Below are 23,049 nucleotides of genomic sequence, written 5' to 3' on the forward strand. Positions count from 1 at the left end.
AAAATTAACTGGATCTACTTCACCATATGTGTAAAAAATGATCTTTTCCCCCAAATTTTAAAAACTGAGAATTTTGTATTATTTGAAGCCATCTGGTGCCAGACATTGCAAAATCATATGCCACCTTGCATAAGTGGGTAATTTGGTGAAGTTATGAAGTAAAAAATAGGAAATGTCCAATTTCTAAGGAAAAGCTTCTTCACATTTATGTACTGTTTAGGTCAATAAATTCAAATTACATATGTTAGTAAAATATTTCCTGTACTTTTACTCATAAACTCTTTCATGACCTGGGTATATACCATCCTGCTAATATAGGCTTCTTACTTAAGTGAAAAATATTCTTCAGCTTTTAGTCTTAAACCTTCATAATCAGTCACTTTTAGCAAAGTATTAGGCAAACAATAAATATTTTCTGGTTCAATGAGTTTTAAAGAGAATTCCATTTTGGTCCTTGTGTCTTCTTGGTTGAGGTGGGTGAGATCTATTTTGTGAGGTCTATTAGTGTATGTAACAACATTGTACATTTCATTTTCCATTTTAAGTGGTATACATTTCGGTTTTGAATTGTCTTTAATTTTCGAAGTATAATGAGAGTAGTAAAAAAAATTTCAGTATGAAATAGACAATTAAAATAATGTTGTTTTAACAGCTTCGCAAAATAACATAATTTTTCCCCATTTGGTTTTCTGCCTTTTTTTAAAAAAAAAGTGATCTATATATGTTTAGCTGTGTAAATACCCTTATTCAGTTATCCTTTTATTTAATACCATGTTACTGAATTTAAGGCAAGTCTAGTGTGACTTCATCCACTCAGTATTATGTATCTCGAAACAATGATAATTAGGAAGGCTTTGCGTGTAGAGAGCACAGTGTAGTTACTGAAGAAACTTCTACAATTGAAATTTGTTTGGCCTGGGAGTCATTTATAAGAGCTTTTGTGTGAGTCTCTTTACTTCTCGACATTGGGATGATTACATGTAAATGGGAGGTGATTAAACCATGCGTTTTTATAGCATCTATAAACTATATCCTAAAGTTCAAAAATAGTAGTTTGAAAGCATAAAGAAGAGGGGGATAAAGCTTTAATTCATAAACATGTTTGCATTATAAAGCAATTTTTTGCATAAATATATATGTGGACTGTTTTAACATGAAATATATTCAAAGCTTTGTCTATGTAGAATTGATTATGAAAGTCTTTTTGATTAACTGTTATTATCCTTTAACCGTGTTCACAAACCTCCAAGTCTACTAAACAAAAAATCACTATAACAATGAACTTTTTCTTGATGCTTTAAAATTTGACTTTTCTTTGTTTTAAACTGTGAACTATATCATCTCCTTTAAGAAAAAAAAAGATACCTACGTTAAGCATATTTATTTATTAAAAATATTCAAATATCTATATATTATAGTTATTTGTGACTACAGTATCAAATAACAAAGAACAAATTGATCAATTAAAATCTTATTTCACATCTTTTCATTGCTAATCATTCATTCTGACAAAATATTTTTATTAAACTGTTACTGCTTGTCAGTATATAAAAGTATATGTAAATTCCCACAGATATGTTTAAATTTTACATTCTTCATTTCGTAGCAAGAAAATAAGCTTGAAAAATAATTGTTGGTATTGAGATTTATAATAACAAGATTTCTTTTCACTCACACTAGCAAGTTCTTATCTTCATAGAAATTAGCCATTTATGAGGATGCCTTTCTGGTAACCAAATTGTAAAAGAAGTATTATATGAAGAGTTAAAATTTAAAGATTTGGTAACTCATGTACTATGATTATTATACAATGATTAATAATTATAATAGCTTTATATATTGTAACTACAAACAATTATAACTCATTTATTAATATATAAATTATAATTTAGAGTATAAATTTACCAAACGTTTGAATTTAATCATTAATGAGTTAAAATATTAGCTGCTCTGCGTTAATTAGAAACATCCTAAACAGTAAAAATAAATCATAGGAGAATTTCTTTTATGTTCTTTGAGTAGGGAAATTTTTTCTATTTAACAGTTAAAATTCAGACCACTTTAAGTAATCACTTTTTGTCCTAGAATTTCAACTTAATTTTAGTAGGATGGGTTAAAAATTAATTAGAATGGAATTTTGTTTGTACATAGGCCATCACATTAATGCAAAACTTAATCCATGCTATGTATGTATTAAAATGTGTTTCATTTTATTGATTTACTATATCAATAAATATACTCTATTTACTACAGTAATAGTGTGTACATCCATACATGGCAAACATATAATTCCTTAGAGTATAATATTGTTAGAGAAAAGATGACTATAATTTTCCACTTTTTCTTATTTCAGTGCTAATAAACATATTTTTTTTTGGATATTCATTTCAAGTATATTCTTCTGTGGACAGAAATTCTAAGTATAATTGTAATATCCAATACATTGTTAAATGACATATTTACCCATGTTTGATACTATGTTTTGATGTCCATATTATAATATTCCCACTAGGGAAAAGATGATACTTTTTAGTGTAACATCAAGTCATCTCCTTCCTAATTTTGTACTGTTTTGAAATTTAAGAGGCCTATAGTTTCAGACCCAAAACCCACTCTTGTAGGTATACATTTCTTCAGTTCTCAAAATGAAATGCTAGTAGACCTTATACTCATTAAAGGTAGCTTATCAGTATTGACTAGTTCAGGAATGTAAATGATGGCATTGCTGCGAAGTTTGTGATCTTTAGGACATCGCTTAAATGTGCGGGAAAATTTGCTCACAGGCTGGTATATGAAGTCATGCTGCATAAAGTCATACTTTTCATTTGTTTTCTTCTTAATATTTCTTTTAAATGACTGACTAACAATTGTGGATGAAATGTGGGACTACATAGGGTAACCAATAGTATTTTACATTAATTAGAAAATTTTTCCTTCTCAGAAAAAATATGGAAAAATTTCTTGGAATATGGAAAATTCTATTGAAGCAAGACACAGAATCCAGAAGCCATAATTGAAAATGTTAAAAATTCAAAATGTAAAAAATTCAAAATGTAAAATTAGCATACATGCCAAAAAATACCCTAGAGTAAAAAGATAAACCAAAATTTGTGCAAAACATATCAGACACAGCGCTAAGTTCCTTAGTATATAAAGCATTTAAATTCAGTGAGAAAGGCTGACAACCTAGTAGAAAAATGGGCAAAGAACTTTGATAGGCAGTTCTAAAAAAAAAAACAACACACATTTAAACATAGAAAAAGATGCCCAACTTCATTCACAATAAAAAAATGCATATTAAAAATCTAAAGTACAATAACCAGTGTTTATCAGATTAACAGTTCTGTGTGGTATTATACAATAGTGTCTATAATAGCACTAAACAAGAAGTAATCTTAAAAGCCTGGATGAATGAATTATATTTGTAAAGTAGATTTTATGCAGGTATTAGAAAGAACAGTGTAGATTTCTGTGTATGGAAAATATTGAACAGATGTTAATTGAAGAAAGGAAAGTTAAAGTCAGATAAATTGTACAGTCCACTTTGTGTAAAAAGAGAGACTGTATATACACACATGTACACACATACATACACACACACACAGTTCTAAACAGAAGACAAGGATAGGGGTTGTTTTTGAGACCAGAACTGAAGAATGGGTGAACTTTGGGTAGAAAAGGACTTAATTTTCACTTTTCATCCTTTATGATGATTAATTTTTCGTTGCTATGTTAATGGATACTTTAAACATATTTTTATAAAAAGCTTAAAGAAAGAAAATTCTAAATCAAGTAAAATACCTCAGGGAGTACTGCCTGAAATACCTCCTATATGCCATAGATTTCTTTAGCATACTGGGGATATTAAGATGGAAAAATATTGTCTTTACTCTTCTCAAAACCCAGTAAAGCAGTCCTAATTTGTAAATAGGGTAAAACTCAAGGGAGTAGATATCTTATTAGAGATCAGGCAAGAAGACTGTCTATCCCTTTGTAGATCTTGGGATAGTTTTACATACTATAAGTTAATTGATCTTTACAAAAACCTTATGGAATAAAAAGAGCACTGTATGTCCAAAGATAAATAATAGTAAGCCCATTTTTTATATTTACACATTCAATGCTTACATCTGCCCTAGGAAGTGGGTACTGTTATCGTCCCAGTGTTGTAGAGGACATAGAGAGCTTAAGTAACTTGCAGAAGGTGACACTGCTTACTAAGTGCCACTGCTGGGATCTTCACTCTTAATAGCTAAACTATTCTGCTTAAACTTTATTCTGTAATCTGAATTCATCTCCACAAATGAAAGACGTAAGATTCAGAGGTTAAATAATTAGTTCAAGATTATACTGCAGTCAGTGTCAAAGCCAGTTCTCCTAAATCCAGGGCTCCCCACATTGTACCACACTGCCTGTAGTTCACAGGGGAGAAAGGGAAGAGTCATTTTGATAAGATGTACTACCTATCATGAGTACTAACAACAAATCACAGAAGGGGTGGTTTCTCTAAGAAAACAATTGCAGTAAAAAGAACTTACTTCCTTTTTATGAAAATAGTTCCTCTATTCAAGAAATACCAAATAATTTGTTTTGCTTAGTAACTTTGATATGGTTTCTTGAGGCATTTTCAAGATCACTGGATAAAAAACTGGTATTCATTTAAAGCTTGTTTCTCTTGTGAAAGAACTCTGTCAGCAATCCATAATGAGGGCTGTGCTAACAAAATTCCAACTTTTCTGTGGGATGATCCAAAAACAGCAAACAGAAGGCATTGAATTTCTTAACAGTCACAAGTGCGTGCATGCATGCTATGCCATTCCTGTCATTCACTGCTTTTTGGTGTGCATAGATTAAAGTTGGAATACTTTGATTTGCAGACTAATATGTTCCATAAAGAACTTTTTTCACATAGGAAAAAAAAAGAGTAGCTTAAGAGCACGTGAGGTCTGTGCACTCTGCCCTTCATTTATACAGCTCTCAACTGAATGTATGTGTTTAGTCTGATTTTAGGATATTTGCCTTGACAGTGTGCCTTCATACGTCTAAGATATTTGCTGGATTAAGATCCTGAGTTGTTTCTCTTGATATAAAAAAAGAAAAAAGAAAATATGGTTCTGATGAACCTAGGGACAGGATAGGAATAAAGACGCAGACGTAGAGAATGGACTTGAGGACACAGGGAGGGGGTAGGGTAAGCTGGGACGAAGTGAGAGAAGAGCGTTGACATATATACACTAACAAATGTAAAATAGATAGCTAGTGGGAAGCAGCCGCATGGCGCAGGGAGATCAACTCGAAGCTTTGTGACCACCTAGAGGGGTGGAATAGGCAGGGTGGGAGGGAGACGCAAGAGGGAGGGGATATGGGGATATATGTATACATATAGCTGATTCACTTTGTTATACAGCAGAAACTAACACAACATTGTAAAGCAATTATACTCGAATAAAGATGTTAAAGAAAAAAAGAAAAAAAAGCAGGTTTATGCAAGTACCCTGATGGGAAACAGAGACTATGAAGTGTATATATAATGATTGTTACATTCAGAAGAGGTGTAGCTCAATGGGTTAAGTAGTAACTAATCTTGTCTTTTTCATAATCCTACCTCAGTCTCAGTAGCCTTAGTGACAAACTCAAAAGTATAACAATACCAGTTGATCTTGAGCTTTCCTAAGCCATCTTCACTTTCATGCCAGAGCTTCACGGAAATATCATAGAACACAGTATGTATTAACATTGCATGGGGGATGGACCATATTCTACTTAGTATAGCATTCTCAACCATGTTAACAGAATGGCAGTGGGTGGAAAAGAGATGTAGGTGACAACACATAACATGCATTTAAAATGTCTTTCTTCTTTTTAAATTACAGCAAATTCAGTAAAGCTAGAAATGCAGAGTGATGAAGAGTGTGACAGGAAACCCCTGAGCCGCGAAGACGAGATCAGGGGCCATGATGAGGGTAGCAGCCTAGAAGAACCCCTAATTGAAAGCAGCGAGGTGGCAGACAACAGGAAAGTCCAGGAGCTTCAAGGCGAGGGAGGAATCCGGCTTCCGAATGGTAAACTGAAATGTGACGTCTGTGGCATGGTTTGCATTGGGCCCAATGTGCTTATGGTACATAAAAGGAGTCACACTGGTAAGCAGCTGAAAGAATAACCTGATGACTGCCTGTGACATCTGATGTTGATATTACCTGACATCTATTCTCTTTCCTTTTTATTCAGGGGTGGCAATGGTGAAACTACCTTTTCAGAATTCTGCTAGTATTGGATTGCTGAAAAGCAGAGAGTAGCCTGGGTCTTGACTTCCAGCCTTCAAATCTGAATAGCATATCAAAAAGAAGTTTGGGATTCAGTTTCCACAGTTCTTAATATAGCAAAAATATGATAAGGGTTCAAAAGGTATAGGAGAATTTCATTGTGTAACTTGATCTTTTTGTATTCCTATACATATTTTACCATACCCATGGGCAGGTAATAGAGTTTGCTAGCTAAACGTTTATACGATAACATGGTACTCATGCATTTATGTAAGGGTCGATCATTTTCATCTTGTCTAGTTAACTTCTTGGAATACAATTTCCAATCAATCTTTGCCTACCATGGGTCTCTGTAGGAGGCAGATATTTATCTTCCCCAGTTCCAGGATGTCACCATCTTCCTGTAATTTTTAACTATAACTCCTGCAAGGAGATACGTAGGGTAGAATACAGCAAAGGGTGGTAGGAATGTGTAATCACAGAATCAGGTGAGGAAAGAGACCTCAGGTTAATTTAATATATACTTTTAGACCTTTGAGTAATGTGAAAAACCAACTCAGTGAGAAGGCCTTATTTAAACCTCTTCAAATCCTTTGGTAAAAACTTTTTAAAATTTCTTTTTAATGTAAAACACAAGAAATGAGATTGTGGCAAGGTAGGCAGATCGTTGACCCAGAAAAATTCAAATTTATATGAAATTTGATTTAAAGGTAATGATAGCTTAAACTGTAATGCAGAGTAGTATTATACAGCAAAACAGTAGTAACTCATACACTCAGAGTTTTAAAATATGACACTCTTTTGGAAGAGAGATAAATCACAGTAAAGACATTGATTTAAAAGATTGACTTCTAGATAATCAATTTCATAAGTAGATGCTTAAAACATGAGAGATACCAGGGACATTGATGTCTTCTTAGTCCAAACCTCTCATTTACACATGAAGAAACTGAAGCCCAAAACAGTCAAGTGATTTATCCATGATCCCATATGTGGTTAAGGGCATTGTGAGGCTAGGATCAAGGTTTCCTGATGTCCAGAGTGGTTTTGTTCCAATATTCTATGCTTGGTATATCAATATATCAATACTTTATGGTGAGGTATTACTATAAGGCTGATATTTTAATTATAGTGAGAAATTACACATTAAAATCAGTGTTATCTTAAACAAAATCATCAGCTTTAGGGCTTACACTCTTATCCAACCATATAGTCAGTTACATTTTTACTTTTTTGTGTTGAATTTCCTTTTTAAATATCATCATGATTTTTAAATATTTTTAAAGTTTATAGTAATATTTGTATTACTAATGAAAATTTTTTTTTAATTTTTAAAAATGGCTCATGGAAAAATTAAAAGATCAAGCTTGGTACCATATTTGATAAGAAAAAAAGGAAAAGGCTATAAAGTAGTGAGGCTACTTTTCTTCTATGCTCATGAAGTAATTCCAACTGCAGTTCTAAAAGAAGAGTTCCACAAAGTTATGATGTATTCATCATCTCAGAGTGATTATATTGAGGAAGATAACACTCAGATGTCTAACTTCTCCCATCTAGCAATGTAGAAACTAAACAAAATTAGTCTAATGACTTTTCAGTTGAATTGCATATAGTGTTCATTTTAAGGCTGAAAAATATATTTTAAAAAATTTTGTAAGATATTTAATCAACCTTTTATGGTCTGAGTTAAGAATATTCAAAGAATCTGAATATACTCTGTTGAAAATTTAGGTTAATTGATGTTTCACTGTAACTGCAGTGATTTTCATGAGGATTGTTGGTTTGTAAACACAGTTAACAATTGCATACCTACTGTACTGTCCATTTGATATTTTTTACTCTAGTAGAGTTGAAAACCGTCTAACTAACATGGAAAGTTTCTAAACAGTTATACAGATTTCCACAAGTCCTAGGAGTATGGGATTCACTCAGCTAGTAAAGGAAAGGAAAATAGACTGAACAACTATTTAAAGTACTCTTGGAACTCTATGAACTTCTATTGTTAATAAATATTTATTAGAGTATTGGAAAAATTAGTACACTTTCCTCAGATCTGGGAGGTTTTTCTTAAAGTTGCTAGCCATTCGTAGAGGAGTTGGGATACCTGCCATACATTGTTAACCGTGAAATTGTGATGTGTCTTTAAATTAGCCATTTTTATATGTATTTCTGATGACCCAGTTTATACATCTGAGTGGGTCATGACATTTTCAACTCCATTTTAGCAATATGAGAATAGAAAGTCTACTTGTATTTCTTTAGATTGGAAAAAATATATATAGTCAGAATATAGTCATTAACCAAATGTTTTCTCCTTAATTTGATGAACTGTCTTCATTTTAGAACTTCCCCCTCTCACCAACTATTTATAGCTCGCTAGTATAAAAGACTCTGTCTTAAATCCTTAAAAGCCTTTGAGAAACATATGCTTGTTTCTATGAGCATTTAGCTCATGGAATGTCTAATATAAAATTGATAGTGGAAAAAGATACATAACCACCCAATTCATTAAACTGACATGGAGTATCATATCTAATTCACTTCTTCTTCTTTCTCTTTCATACTCTACTAAAGTGCCAATTCCAGCGTCTTTTTTAATGGCTTGGTGCTATTTCTTTGGTATTGCTACTTTAGTAGGTAATCAGGTAATATTGTCATCGGATACTCCAGGCACTCTTCACTGGGAATACAGGGAGAAGAAAAGAAATAGGGGTAGTAAATCAATTCATGCATAAACACAAATTGATACAAACACTATAAATATAGAATATCCTTAATTTTGCATCTCTTTGGGGTAGAGTACTGTTATCCTTGTAACTAAGTTTTCAGCATCATATTTTGTCCATTGCAGCTTTGTAGAGCCATTCTCTTGCCCTAAGGCCCTCTCTACACGTGGTTGGGAATTTTCATATTTGTAGGTGGTTGTTCCATGCAACACAGGCACACCCTCTGTCTTTGATTCACCAAAGCAAACTGATGCATGTATACTTGCATTTCAATTGAATAAACACAGATCTAGAAATATGTTTATGAAAGTATATAAAATATTGAAGTATAATTTATTCCATAATAAGAATAGTAGATAACTTCACCCAGTGAATAAAAATGGTCCTTGAGGGGCTTCCCTGGTGGCGCAGTGGTTGAGAGTCTGCCTGCCAATGCAGGGGACACGGGTTCGAGCCCTGGTTCTGGGAAGATTCCCACATGCCGCGGGGCAACTGGGCCCGTGAGCCACAGCTACTGAGCCTGCGCGTCTGGAGCCTGTGCTCCGCAACAAGAGAGGCCGCGATAGTGAGAGGCCCGCGCACCGCAATGAAGAGTGGCCCCCGCTCGCCGCAACCAGAGAAAGCCCTAGCACAGAAACGAAGACCCAACACAGCCAAAATTAAATAAATAAATAAATAAATTTATTAAAAAAAAAAAAAATGGTCCTTGAGTAGATTAGAAGATTTAAAAAAAAAAAACAGATTGAGAATGGAAATAAATAAAGAATAGCATGGCTATGTGACTACATCTTAATTGTTCTCCTGGATCCAGAGTTGTTAATCCAGACTTTGGTGCCCACCCATGGGAGGATTAGTTATCACAGATACAATAGCCTACTTGATGTTTTTGAATTGGACTTACTCTTTAATGTCACTAATGTATTTAGTAAATTTGTGGGTTTCTCCTGAAATTTGCTTTTATTTACATCTGAAGAAAGTGATTAATATATATATATATTTTAGACAAGGTCTAAACCAACCCGAAAAGGACCAATTGATTCAGTCTATTTATTAAAGAAAAAACAAATTATTATAAAAGAAATAACCAAGATGTGTTGTTTCAAGTTACATAGACAATATGGGTAGTCAACTGAACCTTTCAGTTAGTTATCAGATTTTACACATACCTCTGAAATTAACAGGCCAGGAAAATCAGTATTTCTTAAAGCTTCATCTGATTGAAATCAAAGTGCATTATTATCATAGTCTCTTTCCTCTTATCAAAAATGGGTGCATGACTGATTACCTTCATTATGCTTCTTTCTTTACTTCCCATGGCCATGGGAACAGAATTAGCAAACGCCTTCACACTAAGACTTACTCAGCAACACGGCAGTGTCTCTGGATATAACTAGACATTTCTCCTACCCTTTTAAAGATGATCATATAAATTCAGAAGTAATTCTTATTAAAAAATATTTGAGGATATCTGGAATATTTTATAAATGTAACCTAACAACTAAATTACCCTGTCATTAGTCTCATAAAACTCAATTAAGTAAATTAAAAATTATTTTTAAAAAATGATCATTATAATTTTTTTAGATTAGCATTATTCTGAATGATGAATTCAGTAACCTAAATTAGGAATTTTTAAATATTTCAGCTCAAAGACTGTAGGAGGCTTAAAGAAAATCAAAATTAGCATGCTACAGGAGTATTTTCCAAAGGCAAACATGATTTCAAATATTTTTGTTCACCACATTAATTTGTTTTAAAGTTATTGGGTACTAATTTGTTATTGCCTGGGAAACCCTACATAGATTTCAAAAGTAAAATCAAATGTTTTTAGTAAAATGTATAATTTACATTTGCTATTAACTTCTTAGAGAGTAAGAAAATTTCATTAATAAAATCCTCCTGCCTTTTTATTACTAATTTCATGACACAGGTGGGGAGTAGAAAATTCTGACTTTAAAAAGTTTTAGACTGCTGTTCCATTGAAACAAGTAAAAGAATTAAGTTGTATATATGTGTGTGTGTGTGTGTGTGTGTGTGTGTGTGTGCATAAGATTAAGAAAAAAGATCTACCAAAATTTGGTTTATTTTTAAACTTTGATTATTTTATAAGATATCATATGAGAGGTTTTTGGTTGTGCCTCTTTTTTAAGCTGTATTTAGTGTTGGTTTGTCAGTTTTACCAAATGAATCAAACAAGTTAAATTAGATAAAATTTAAGGTAACTTTAACATTATGAATAATTCTTTTTCAACCATCAATATAGGACTTTTTGTAAACTTAGGTCATAAGCTCTCCAAATTTCTTAAGAAAAAAACCTTAACCCTTGCTACACACACACAGATTACTCTTTTTCAGTATATATCTCATTAAGTTCCAAAATGAGCAAGAACTACAGAATTCAAGATACACCTGATCTGTCAGTTTTTCAATTTCCTTGGGCTTTATAAGCTATATGATAGAATGTGCAGTGGTAGCTGCCAGAAGGTGACCAAAGTTTATCTTATTTATGCCTCCCAGCTTTCTTTAATAAAAAGAATCACTGAGTTTGCATTATTTTAAAGGCCCCCAAATATAGTGTGGTTTCATTATTCACTATTATTATGAATGTTTCAGTTAAAGATATGAAACATGACAATTCAGTGTAAAATTTTTTGAAAACTATTAAAATTACAGTCATTATCTAACCTCAAGTACAGAAATGGTCCAGTTCAACCAAAAGGGAATTGTTTTTTAATTTAATTTTTATTCTAATGTTGAGTTTTAATATATTTGTATTATTTATATATTAATTTATATTTTATGTCTATCTTTAGAGATAGACATGTTTAAAGGGAGTATTTCATCATGGTTTAATGATGTTATCAGTATGATCCTACTTGCCAATTTTACTCCCTCATCAAACTATGTTTTTACCTTCAGTGACATTGTCAACAGCCAGTTGATGGCAACAGACAGCAGATAATTCTGGCGTAAACAATTTTAGGGCAATATGAGTAGTAGGAGAAAAGGTTCCTATCAAATAAATGATTTCCACAAGAAACAGAGAATATATGTACAGGAAATGTCTGGATGAATAATTTTCTTCTGATTTTCTCTGATTATATCAGCAAATTTTGCCACAGGTTTTATTGTTAGTGACTAGGAGAGTCCAGAGACCTGGGCTATATTTTGAGATTTTGTGGTAATGAGCTTTGCAACCTAGTTCATTCATTGAACCTCTTTGGCTCCCTGATAACAAAATTATCAGCTAAATTAGAGAGTTAGACTAAAGGTCCCTTTCAGCTCAAAGTTTCTGTGATTTTTTTTAAGAGATAACATGGTACACTAAATAGAGCAAGATTTTGTAGTCAAATTGACCAAGAGTCATGATCAGCTCAAGTACCTATTAGCTGTGACTATAATCAGGAACTTTGATACTTGAACTTCCGTTCCTTCATTTGTAAATTGAAATTATTAATACCAAATTAGTAATGCCATCGTGAGCTTTGAAATGTTGTATGTAAAGCAACCAATAACGTCAGTAAAGTGATGGCACCTAGTTGTTCAACCAGTGGTCAATGCTATGATTGTTACTCTTTGCAGTCAATGACAGGAATCCTGTAAAATTTACATGAAGAGTGGAAACGGCACTTGACCTAAAGTTTGGGACTTTGGTATTAGCAAAGCAAATTCTAGGAAGATAAAGGTTTAGAAGACTTAGGAGGGAGATGGACATTCTCAGCACAGAGAACTGGCTGTAGTTAACATTGTACAGCAAATTAGTCACTTGCACATAACCTACTTGATCGTCCCCACCTCTTTCCCCTTCTGCAGGTGAACGTCCCTTCCACTGTAACCAGTGTGGAGCTTCTTTTACTCAGAAGGGCAACCTTTTGAGACACATAAAGTTACACTCTGGAGAGAAGCCGTTCAAATGTCCTTTCTGTAGCTATGCCTGTAGAAGGAGGGACGCCCTCACAGGACACCTCAGGACCCACTCTGGTAAGTGCCACCAACTCTTTGAGAAGAAAGTAAAATATGAGAACTCAAGAGACTGCTATAGCATAATACAAAGTAACTTCTAGCTTTGTTGCATAGCTGGGAATGAGCTAGACAGTATTTTTATTTGTGTACACTGAATAACTGACAAATCTTGCAGGATGCATATGGCCCTTCTTTTTTAGATTTACAGACTTGGCAGAAAGGAGTACTGTCAACTGAAGAGTTTCAAGCCATTGAAGGAAACAGCTGTTATATAAATTTTCTATGATTTTAAAATTTTACAATTATTAATGCAGTAATTATGGTTAATCCAGAATAATGGAAAATCTAGTAAAATATCATCATTACGTGCTGTTGTTACCATAGAGGAGAGGAAAGCTGTGGTATTATTTTGACTGATATGGTACCTGGGCTGGAACCTCAGTGGGAAGTCAAATATCACTATTTTCAAACTTGAAAATATTATGCTCATTAGAAAATTGGCTGTGAGAGTGTTTTATGTTTAATTTTAACCCTCCTTGTTTCTTTAACTCTCAAACTATAGTCATTGGATGCTCTCTGATACTTTTCTCTGCTTCATAAATCATCATTTAAAAATCTAGAATAAGTTTGATTTTATTTTAAATGCCAGAATATAGTGCATACAAGCAAAAGAATGATTAGATACTGAATGAATTCCATTTGGCTTTAGCATGAATTGCCATAACTAAGAAGTTAAAGGTGGAAAATTAATATAGAATACTCTCAAGCCAGTTTTATATGCTCCTTCTGTTCATAATGACATATTAAAATTTAATTTTAATATGAAGATATGATGGAAGTGATATCTTCATCTACATTGACAAATTATATTAGAGAGTGCTGTGGGCTGTGAGGTAATGCTCATACTATCTTTCTTTACATTTTTCCTGTTAATCCTTAAGGCTTTACACAGTTTTTTAACGTGAATGTGAAATAATGTAAAACTATTCTAGACATTAACTCTTTAAATTTGGGGCTGTTACAGAAAAATGAAATTAAAGCAAATATTAAACTGTTTTAAGTATATATTTTATATTCATCCCTGACTTAAAGCAGTTCACTCATTTCCAACTATCACACATTATATTTTATTTAGAAATTATGCTGTGAAAATTATATCTTAAAGTGGTATTGTTTTATTATAAAAAGTATTCTTTATTGAAAGATATTTTTAAGACCTGACAGTTATTTCCTTTAGGTAGCCATGCACTCTGGCTTATTAAAGTATTATTCAGTTGACCAAGGATTATATAAAACATAGCTTTTCATGAGGATGAAGTTGAGGCAGAAATATAACTTTAAACATCTATTTCCACTGGTCACAAAATTTACAAAACTGTGTTGTTTTTACTATCATGGTTTAGTGTATACATGTAACTTTACCTGGTGATTGCTAGATTGCTCTTAGAAGGTTCACTGCCTGGTGACACCTCTGGAAGGCATTTGACAGTCATCTCAATTTGTTTCCTTGATTTCCTTTTTGTTCTTTCAAGAGATTTATCCCTGTGGGTAGTGTCTAAGAAGTCAAGACACCTTGGTTTTTGTGTTAGACTAAGCTGGACAGCTACAATTGGTTTTGTTATGCAGATTAGGCATGGTCCATACAGGGGCTCCTGGTTGGTGGCTAGTGGAATGAGGGGAGGGAAATATGTCACCCAAAGTAAGCCCCTTCCACTGGCTTTGCAAGACCAGACCCTATAATTTACACGGTTCTATATAATTATAAAGTTTATGTGCATAAAGCAAAGCTGTTTCTATGAAACTGTAAATTTTGTAAATAAATACATTTCTACTTTGAGGTTCAAAAAAAAAGATATGGTCCCTTTAACTGCTATTATGCTGATTTTGCAATTTGGTATACTAAGTCATGACCTTTACAGATATATAAACAGATATGCTCAAATTGGCTAATAAGGGGAGTTTAATGGAGGGATGAGAGGGGAAGAGGGGTATCATCCACTTACTGCATCATCAAGGGGTGAAGTCAGTTCAGACCTACTTCCAACACTAACCATCACCAATGTTTTTCACAATAGATAGAACAAAAAACATAGCTTCCAAAGTCCATGCTTCTCTAATTGGTCAGAAAGCTCAAGGTGATCATTAGAGCTTTCTTCTTCCACTGCCAATTTCATCTTCCCCTTACTTCCACCCTCTTTTTAGCCCCTGGTCTGGACAGGGTTCTTTATGGGTGATCCTGAATTCCTACAAGTTTGAGTATTTGGTGGCCCTTTCTTCCTTGGATTACTGCAGTTTTTCAATAACCAGCATTATTGGAGAAGTTTTTGTTAGAGATGCCCCAGTAAATCTCCTGAGTTTCAAACATAGTTGGCCTTGCCCATATCGTATAGCAACAACCCCAGATCATTTTGGTAATCTGGAAAAATTACCAGCCAATAGCATAGCCCACTTCTCTTCCTGTTAATTCAGCAGCTTAAAATGCCCCAAATAGCCAGGGAGTAGTCTCAGCTTCCAATACAATGGTAACAGAACTCTGATCTCTGGTAGAAACATTCTTCCTTTGGGCACTGAGATCTCCAAAACCACCAATCTCAAGATTTCAGCACAGGAAGTGAAAATCCCTTAAATGAGTTATTTGAGGTATTTGTGTTGTGGCCACTACTACCTTAACCTCTTTGTTCTCAAACTTATGCATTCTGGCAATGGAGGAGATAGATGACTTTTGGCATTTATCATATCCTATAGAACACACCAAACTTCTCCCAGCTAGCAAGTATACATGAACCACTCCACTGGTAGGCCACTTCACCACTCTATTTAGCCAAATGATTCTGGATGATGTGGCATGAGGTATGGCCAGCGAAATCTATAGGTTTGAGCCCATTTCTGTATTTCCTTTGCCGTGAAAAGAATTTCCTGGTTAAAGTCAATATTTTAAGGAATACTATGATAATTGTTAAGGCATTCTGTTAAATCCAGGCGTAGAGGCACATACAAAAGTATTGAAGGAAGGGGAGGTAAATCTATATCCCGAATATCTATCAATTCCTATGAGAATAAATTTCTCCCTCCTTCAGGTTGAAAGAAGTTCATTGTAACCTGCCAGCCATTAATTGACTGGTCGATCACCTTGGAGAATAGTGCTGTATCAGTGTCTCAGCATTGGAAAGTGGTGAACTCAGCAGTTGTTGTAGTTAAATCAGCCATAGAGAGGGGGAAATCTATGTTGTTGAAGCCATACATAGTTTCCACCCTTGTTCCCATTGTCACTTTGTACATGGGCCACTTGAGCAAGCACCAGGGTAGCTAGATAAAGAATCTGACTGTCATCCATAAAATAGATTGTGTTATTGGCTTGGGTCACCCATCACATAATCTTGTCCAGATTACTAAGAGCGTTCTCCACAGTGGAAGCCCTCTAGAGGGAATTCACATAGTAACCATGTTGTCACACTTTGTACCAATTCTGAGAGGCACATCTGCATAACTCTTCCAAACCTTCAATCTCCAATCTTCCAGTCTTGTTTTTCCAAGTCCTTGACCATATGGCCATGCCATGTATCAAAACCTCAGCTATCTCTTCTTCCATGCAAACCGTACAATCTGAAATTCTGCTAGGGGGTTATCTTTCACTACTATATTTCAGGGGCAGCCCCCTTCATTGGGCCAATATCACAGTAGTTGCAGCTAGTACTAAATACCATACAATCCATTTACAAGCTGGGTTCATGTGGTTTTATCCTACATTAATTGGTCATTGAGAACACCCCATGAGGCCAGATTGTGAGAGACTGTGAAGCTAGCAGCAGGTATCAGAAACACGTGAGCTACTTGCTCATGATGTATACTTGGGCTTCCCAAACCTGTGTGATCCAAGTTTCATTTAACAATGAAATGCTCTTGTGCACATCTTATTTTATGATATGTTGAATCGGATTAACACATAGTTCATTTTGTCTAGTTTGGGCGACATAGTCTTTTGGAGTCCCATGGCCTAATACTTAGTCTTAACAAGAGTCCAATAACAAATTAAGAGCTGTTTTTCAAATGGCAAATCGTTATTGAGAAGATCACATATATTTACTCCATTAGGGATCTGCATTCTGATGCTTCAGTGGCAGATATGTCATACACCCTCTTTGTTTACCACAGATATTTCCAAAAATCATTACATTTCTGGATCTTAGAACCAAAGGTCTAAATAGCAGCTTTCATTACAGCAGAGGTACACTGCAGATTCATTTCTTGCCCCAGTCCCCTCTCAACGTTGGCAGCCTTGTTGATTATCTAGTACATGCATCAGAGCAGACTACCCAAACGTGGTATATCTTGCTTCTAAAATTCAAAGAGGACACCACATTTTCTGCCTCCTTCTTCATAATGAAAGGTACAAGGTGCAGCAACTTATCATTTACTATAGAGGCTCTATTTCAACATGCCTACATTGCTAGGCCCCTAAAATTTCACCAATGTTGCAAGTCCCTAAACTTTTCAGAGATTATCTCCTATGCCCTAGTATATGTCTTACTGAGGCATCTTAAGTGTTTACTACTTCCTGACCCATCACCAAATCCAATTAGTATAATACCATGAATGTAATGTTCCAGCTTGATGTTATGTGAGATGTCCAAAAGATGAACAAGATTTCTTTGGACTATATTATGACAAAGAGAGAAGAGTTGACCTAGCCTTAAGGTAAGATAGTGAAAGTATGTTGACCCTGCATTGTGAAGACAAACTGCCTCTGATTATCTTTGTTGATAAGGAATTACTTTTAAAAAAATTAAGTCAGTAGCTCCATACATGGTATCAGGTACTATGTTAATATGCTCCAGCAGAGATACTACTACTAGAACTGCTTCTGTAGTTGGCATTATGATGTGATTAAACTGTCATTCATCCATAGAACCATCTAGGGCTTGCATTAGCCTAACAAACAGTTTAAACGGGTATGTAGTAGGAGTGACCACCCTAGCATCCTTCAGTTTTAGTTTATTATCTTGGGAGAAATGATAGTTCTAGGGCTGCAATCTCCAATATGGTAGCCACTAGTCACATGTGGCTGTTAAGTACCTTCATATGGTTAATGCCACATGTTGAAATTATATTTATTAAATATATTATATTATGAAAATTAATTCCACCTGTTTAAAATGTGGCTATTAGAAAATTTTAAATTATATATGTGATTCATATTTTCATTGGACAGCACGTTCTTGGCTTTTTATAGTAGACCTCCTGCCATGGGTCAGGGAACCAGTGTAAGGGTTCTTCCCATTACTAAATGCATTTATTCCTATGATACTATAAGATGGACTTGGGTGAAGTCTCCATATATATCTTGACCTCCACAAGCTCCCACTTTGACTGGTGGGCCACAGTGGTATTTTGGGTTCCAGGGATTAATGTCAGTTCAGAGCTAATCTAATACAATTGTCTAATAACCTGCAGAAGGATTTGGTATTTTCCTTCTCCCAATTCACAGTCACCCTCATAAATGGCCACAGGTGATTCTGGAATGGCTTAGAGGAAAATTCATAGCATACATCTGTGGCCAGGTTTCAGGGCCCTTCTGAAAGGGACTCTGTCCCCACCTAAAATTATGTGACTCTGGATATGTGAATAGGCTTAGGTCTGGGCAGTGGATAAGAGATCATTAAATCCACTACGGCGACTAAAGTTGGGTTTTTGCCCACAAGACCTAGACTTTTCCTGTCCATGTAAGACAGTTAGCAGCTTGGCAGTCTAACCATCTTTTTCATTATTGGAGGATCTGTAATCCATTAGCCATTTCCATAGAACCCTGTGGCACAAAACATGTTGTTATCCCATCCCTGTGGCTTATTAAGATAACTGCACTTCCTGAAATTAATTTCTACCACAAAGCATCTGCCATCTCAGAAGATCACATTGGATACATTTAAATTAGGGAGCCCAGATCTGTTTGTAACATCTATCATTGTTTTCTCCAGCCTAAAAAAGACAGTTACCAGGAAGCTTTTCAAGCACGCTGGTTCTTTCCTCACCAATGTAATTCTTTGGTGAGGCCCTTCCAGGGGTGTGGTTAGGGGAGGACTGAACAGGGTTATTCATAAATAGATCCTTTCCAATATTCTTACTTGAGCTTTTGGACTTCTACTTTGGTGTACCAAGAAAATTCGACCCTTTCAACTTTTCACCGTCTAAGCCATCATTGAATCAAGGATTCAATTAACCAGTCACTCCCACCTGCTCAAGGCAATATATTAAATCCCAAATTCCAAATGAATGCACCTATATTGATAAATTTGGCCTGATCTAGCATTTTAGTTCATCTTCTTGGTATAAAACCCTTAGAATCAATCCATTTCCTTACATGCTGTCTGGACTCCTTACTGATACAAATTGGTAAAGTTTTGCAATTCTTTCAGTGTACAGGCTGTCACCTCCTAAATATCCCTCGATTTTGGCTATATTAATATCTAACTTGGTATGAGCCTGGAGGGCCATGAGTGGTAATAGAAATGAGTCCTGAAAAGAATCACCATTCTCTGATTGAGTTCCCGCCTCAGCTGAAGCAGTTGGAAGTCCTCTTACTATACGGAAAGGCTGATTTACGGGACTGTTGGTTTCCTTAAATGGAATGGTGGGGAGTGAAGACAAATGTGTCTTTTGGCAAGGATGGTTCGGGAGGGTTTAGGGGTTCAACATTCTGAACCTCAGTATTTGATTTGATCATAACAACCCTTGTTTCACTCTTTCCCCATCATTACCCTGTTGCCAAGACCAAATGGTATTGGCTTTGCCCGTTTTATTTAATATGGCAATTTCATAACCCTTCAAATCAGATTCTGGAGTTGGTCTTCAGCCTTATTTGCCCTGAGCCTTAAGTAAATAAGGACTCTCTTAAAGCTAACAGAGAACTTTGATATTTCACCGCTGTTCTGACTTGAGCATTCAGGACCTTCAATTTGTCCTTTCTCCTTTGTATAATCCTTCAGGCCATCAGAAGCAGCCATGTAACACTACAGTCTTCACATTAGACACCACCATTGTTCCTTCAGCAAGTAAAGACCACAACTCCTAAAGCTTTGCCTTGCATCTGCACTTCATACTACCATCAGTGACAATTTGAGTAATCATGTTGCTACCACATGTCTAGAATTACCAGGATTTCACTAACTTCCTCATAAGGAGGCCATGCTGTTCTCTTCAAACATGAGAAACTTAATGCCAGAATGCCATTTTGTCTGAGGCCTTGGGCCACTCCTGCTACCAATAACTATCAATCAGAGCCCTGATAGGAAAGCAGTGAGACACTCAAATGGGGAAAATGTGGAGACATTCATGAAAGCACTAATATTTACAAGAGAAGGGGTAGGCATAAAGAAAACCAACAAGGGATGGTTGCAATCCCATGTCTGAAGAGGTCACTGGAATTAGGAGATGTAGGAGACAGTCTTGAAACTGACCTTCAGTAGAGGAATGTACCCCTGCTAACCTGTGACTGAGGAATAAACACCTTGGCCTCACTCTTTCCACCCCTCCTGTCTTGCTGATGCCTTACATTAAATGAGCATAACCAGAAGCCAGAGGAAAAAGGAGCCTATTGATGAAGCCAGTAGAAATTAGCTTTCTGCAGGAGTAGAGCAGAGCAGAGTGAAAATGGCTATAGAGGTGAAAGAAAATATGCCACAGATTGATTAAATTTAAAAACTAGTGCTTAAACTTACTAGTATAGGGTATTAAGTGTAATGTAACGATTTTTAATTCTAATTTCTGTTTTTTTATAAATATTATTATTAATACGAAGTATCTTGCTTCTTTCTTTTCCATCCCAACCCCTACTTTGGGTAATGAGTGCTCATTGTTTTGTTCTATTTAGTTAGCTATTGTGTTCTACAGTATTAATACTGCATCTTTGCTTCCTGTGTTTTAGATTTGAAAATTTTCCATGTAGTAGGTTGGTAACAGTGAGCCCAGTATTGATGTGCACTTACATATTTCTGTGAGATTTTATATCTATTAATTTAAGAAAAATATCTGGAATACAGTATACATTCAATAAATGCTAGCTCGCTCTTTCCTTCTTTCTTTCTTTCTTCCTTCCTTTCTTTCTTTCTTCCTTCCCTCCCTTGTAAGATCCCATATAAGCTGAAAGTTTCTATTTGGAACTCTCTTGCATACTCTAGAGGACACCAGGTAGTGTCTTGATTTTGGCTGCATAGCCCCAGTAGTTAGGTTATTGACAGGTAATGTCTGGCACTTCTTGAACTCTCCGTAGGCATGAGGCACTGTGCTAAGCACTTCCTATGGATTATTCGTTTAATTAACACTCTTTCACCTGACATGAGCAAAACCAGGTAGTTTATCAACTAAAAACAATACGTCTAGCAATATGGGAAATTCTTTTCATAAGAAAGGTCCTTAACATTTAAAAATATAAACATTGGGCTGGCCAAAAAGTTTGTTTGGGTATTCCCGTAAGATGTTATTGGCCAACCCAATATAAAATATGTATTTAATCTTTTTTTTAAAATATATATATATATAAGACCAGGCCCTTTCCTTTCAGTGAGGAATTTAGTTATGGAATTCCAAGTAATTTTTCTGGCCTAAACCACATTCATATCACATCATCTCTAATTCCATTTTCAGTTTCTTTAAGAACTTAAAGACCTTGTGAAGCAATCAGACTTCTATTAAATTTTTTAAAGATTTTTCTCACTAATTTTTAAGATTACCTTTGCCTACCTCCAATTCATTAGCAGTTGTTTTTCAACTCACCTTTATTGAATTTTTCCAGAGTGGTAAAATTAGTTTTTATAGAAAGAACTTTCTTTCTATACTTATTTTATTGGAATACGTATATTTGAATAATTTATTTAATTATGATAACAGGTACAGCTGGCATAAATAGGTTTGGCTAGAATCATAACTGACTGAACGTGAGTATCCAGTTCAACTGCTAGAAGTGTTTACGTCGGCATACCAAAGAAGGGCCTGGGAGCACCAGAATTTCAGTATGCTTTTCAAAGGGAATGGAAAGACAGAAAGCGTCTCGCTAATATTATTCCTAGTTTACAGGTGAGGAGACTGAGGCACGGAGAGGTCACACGGGCAGAGCCTGAATTCAAACCAAGACAAACTCCAAAATCTGTACTACGTGCTACGGAATAAATGATACAGCCCCATATGTTTATTTTATCCTCTGTCTTGCTGAACTCTTTTAACTCAAAATGATAAAGCAAAAAAGAGTACTGTCTGGAAGTCAAGAGGTCAAGACATCTGGGTTTTCGAATGGGCTCATTGCAAATTAGCTGTGTGACTTTGTCAGATCACTTAATTTAATCTTTTAATCTTCCTATGCTGCTCATATTATATGATGCTAATAACAATCTGTTATCTTTTCTCCTGGGATTTTGCTGCCCATCAGTCACTAAGATCAAACCTTAAAGAGTAAAAGGGTAGTCCCCACTCCCCAGTTTTTTGTTTTTTTTTTTTTAGTTTTCTATTGTTTGTTTTAACTTTCAAAACAGATTTGCATGAAATGGAATAGGTCTTAAGATTTTCAGATGACCTTCATGGCACCAACATTACTTCTCTGCTACCATCTGCTAACGTAAATCTCAGAACCTTGATATAGACAGTTTCTGATTTTGCACTTCTACTTCCAGATATAGTTTGCTCGTTTAAAATGCATTCCCTTTTAAAAAATATTTTTGAAAAAGCTCTGTGTTGCTGAATGCCAGCAGAAGTGTAAAACAATGTTGACTTTTCCCTCCCCCACCTTTGCCAGTTAGTACTTGAATGATATTTTTCACACTGGAATGGAAGATGCAGTCACACACTTGATTGCATGTTTTAAATTTTGATTACAGTCATTAATATTTTTTTAATTTTGAAAGGATGCCCAATTTTATAAATAATTAATAAATCAGGGCTCCTTAAAGAGCAAAAATATTTTGGTAGTGTTTACCAGTATTTGCTATGGAAAAGTTTGTTTTCTAACAATAATTTTAAACAGTATAATATTATTTCTGGAAATAGATTAATATGATCATCTTTTCTCAATTGCAGATAATTCCTGTCAACAACTCCTAGATTTTATTCCCAAC

General features: G+C 34.8%; 1 protein-coding gene across 6 annotated transcripts in view; it reads left to right on the top strand.

Annotated features, from left to right (window-relative positions):
* The window catches only part of IKZF2 (IKAROS family zinc finger 2), a 173,054-nt gene that overhangs the window by 96,345 nt on the left and 53,660 nt on the right, over positions 1-23,049 (top strand). For 5 of the 6 annotated variants that reach the window (XM_068544529.1, XM_068544527.1, XM_068544525.1 and 2 more), the window contains 2 exons: positions 5,874-6,140; positions 12,803-12,970. In XM_068544529.1, the coding sequence (XP_068400630.1) occupies positions 5,874-6,140; positions 12,803-12,970 (435 nt within the window). The remainder of the gene's footprint in view (positions 1-5,873; positions 6,141-12,802; positions 12,971-23,049) is intronic. The other variant, XM_068544531.1, reaches the window with a different exon arrangement.

The sequence above is a fragment of the Eschrichtius robustus genome, chromosome 5 (assembly GCF_028021215.1).
Source record: "Eschrichtius robustus isolate mEscRob2 chromosome 5, mEscRob2.pri, whole genome shotgun sequence".
Taxonomy (NCBI): domain Eukaryota; kingdom Metazoa; phylum Chordata; class Mammalia; order Artiodactyla; family Eschrichtiidae; genus Eschrichtius; species Eschrichtius robustus.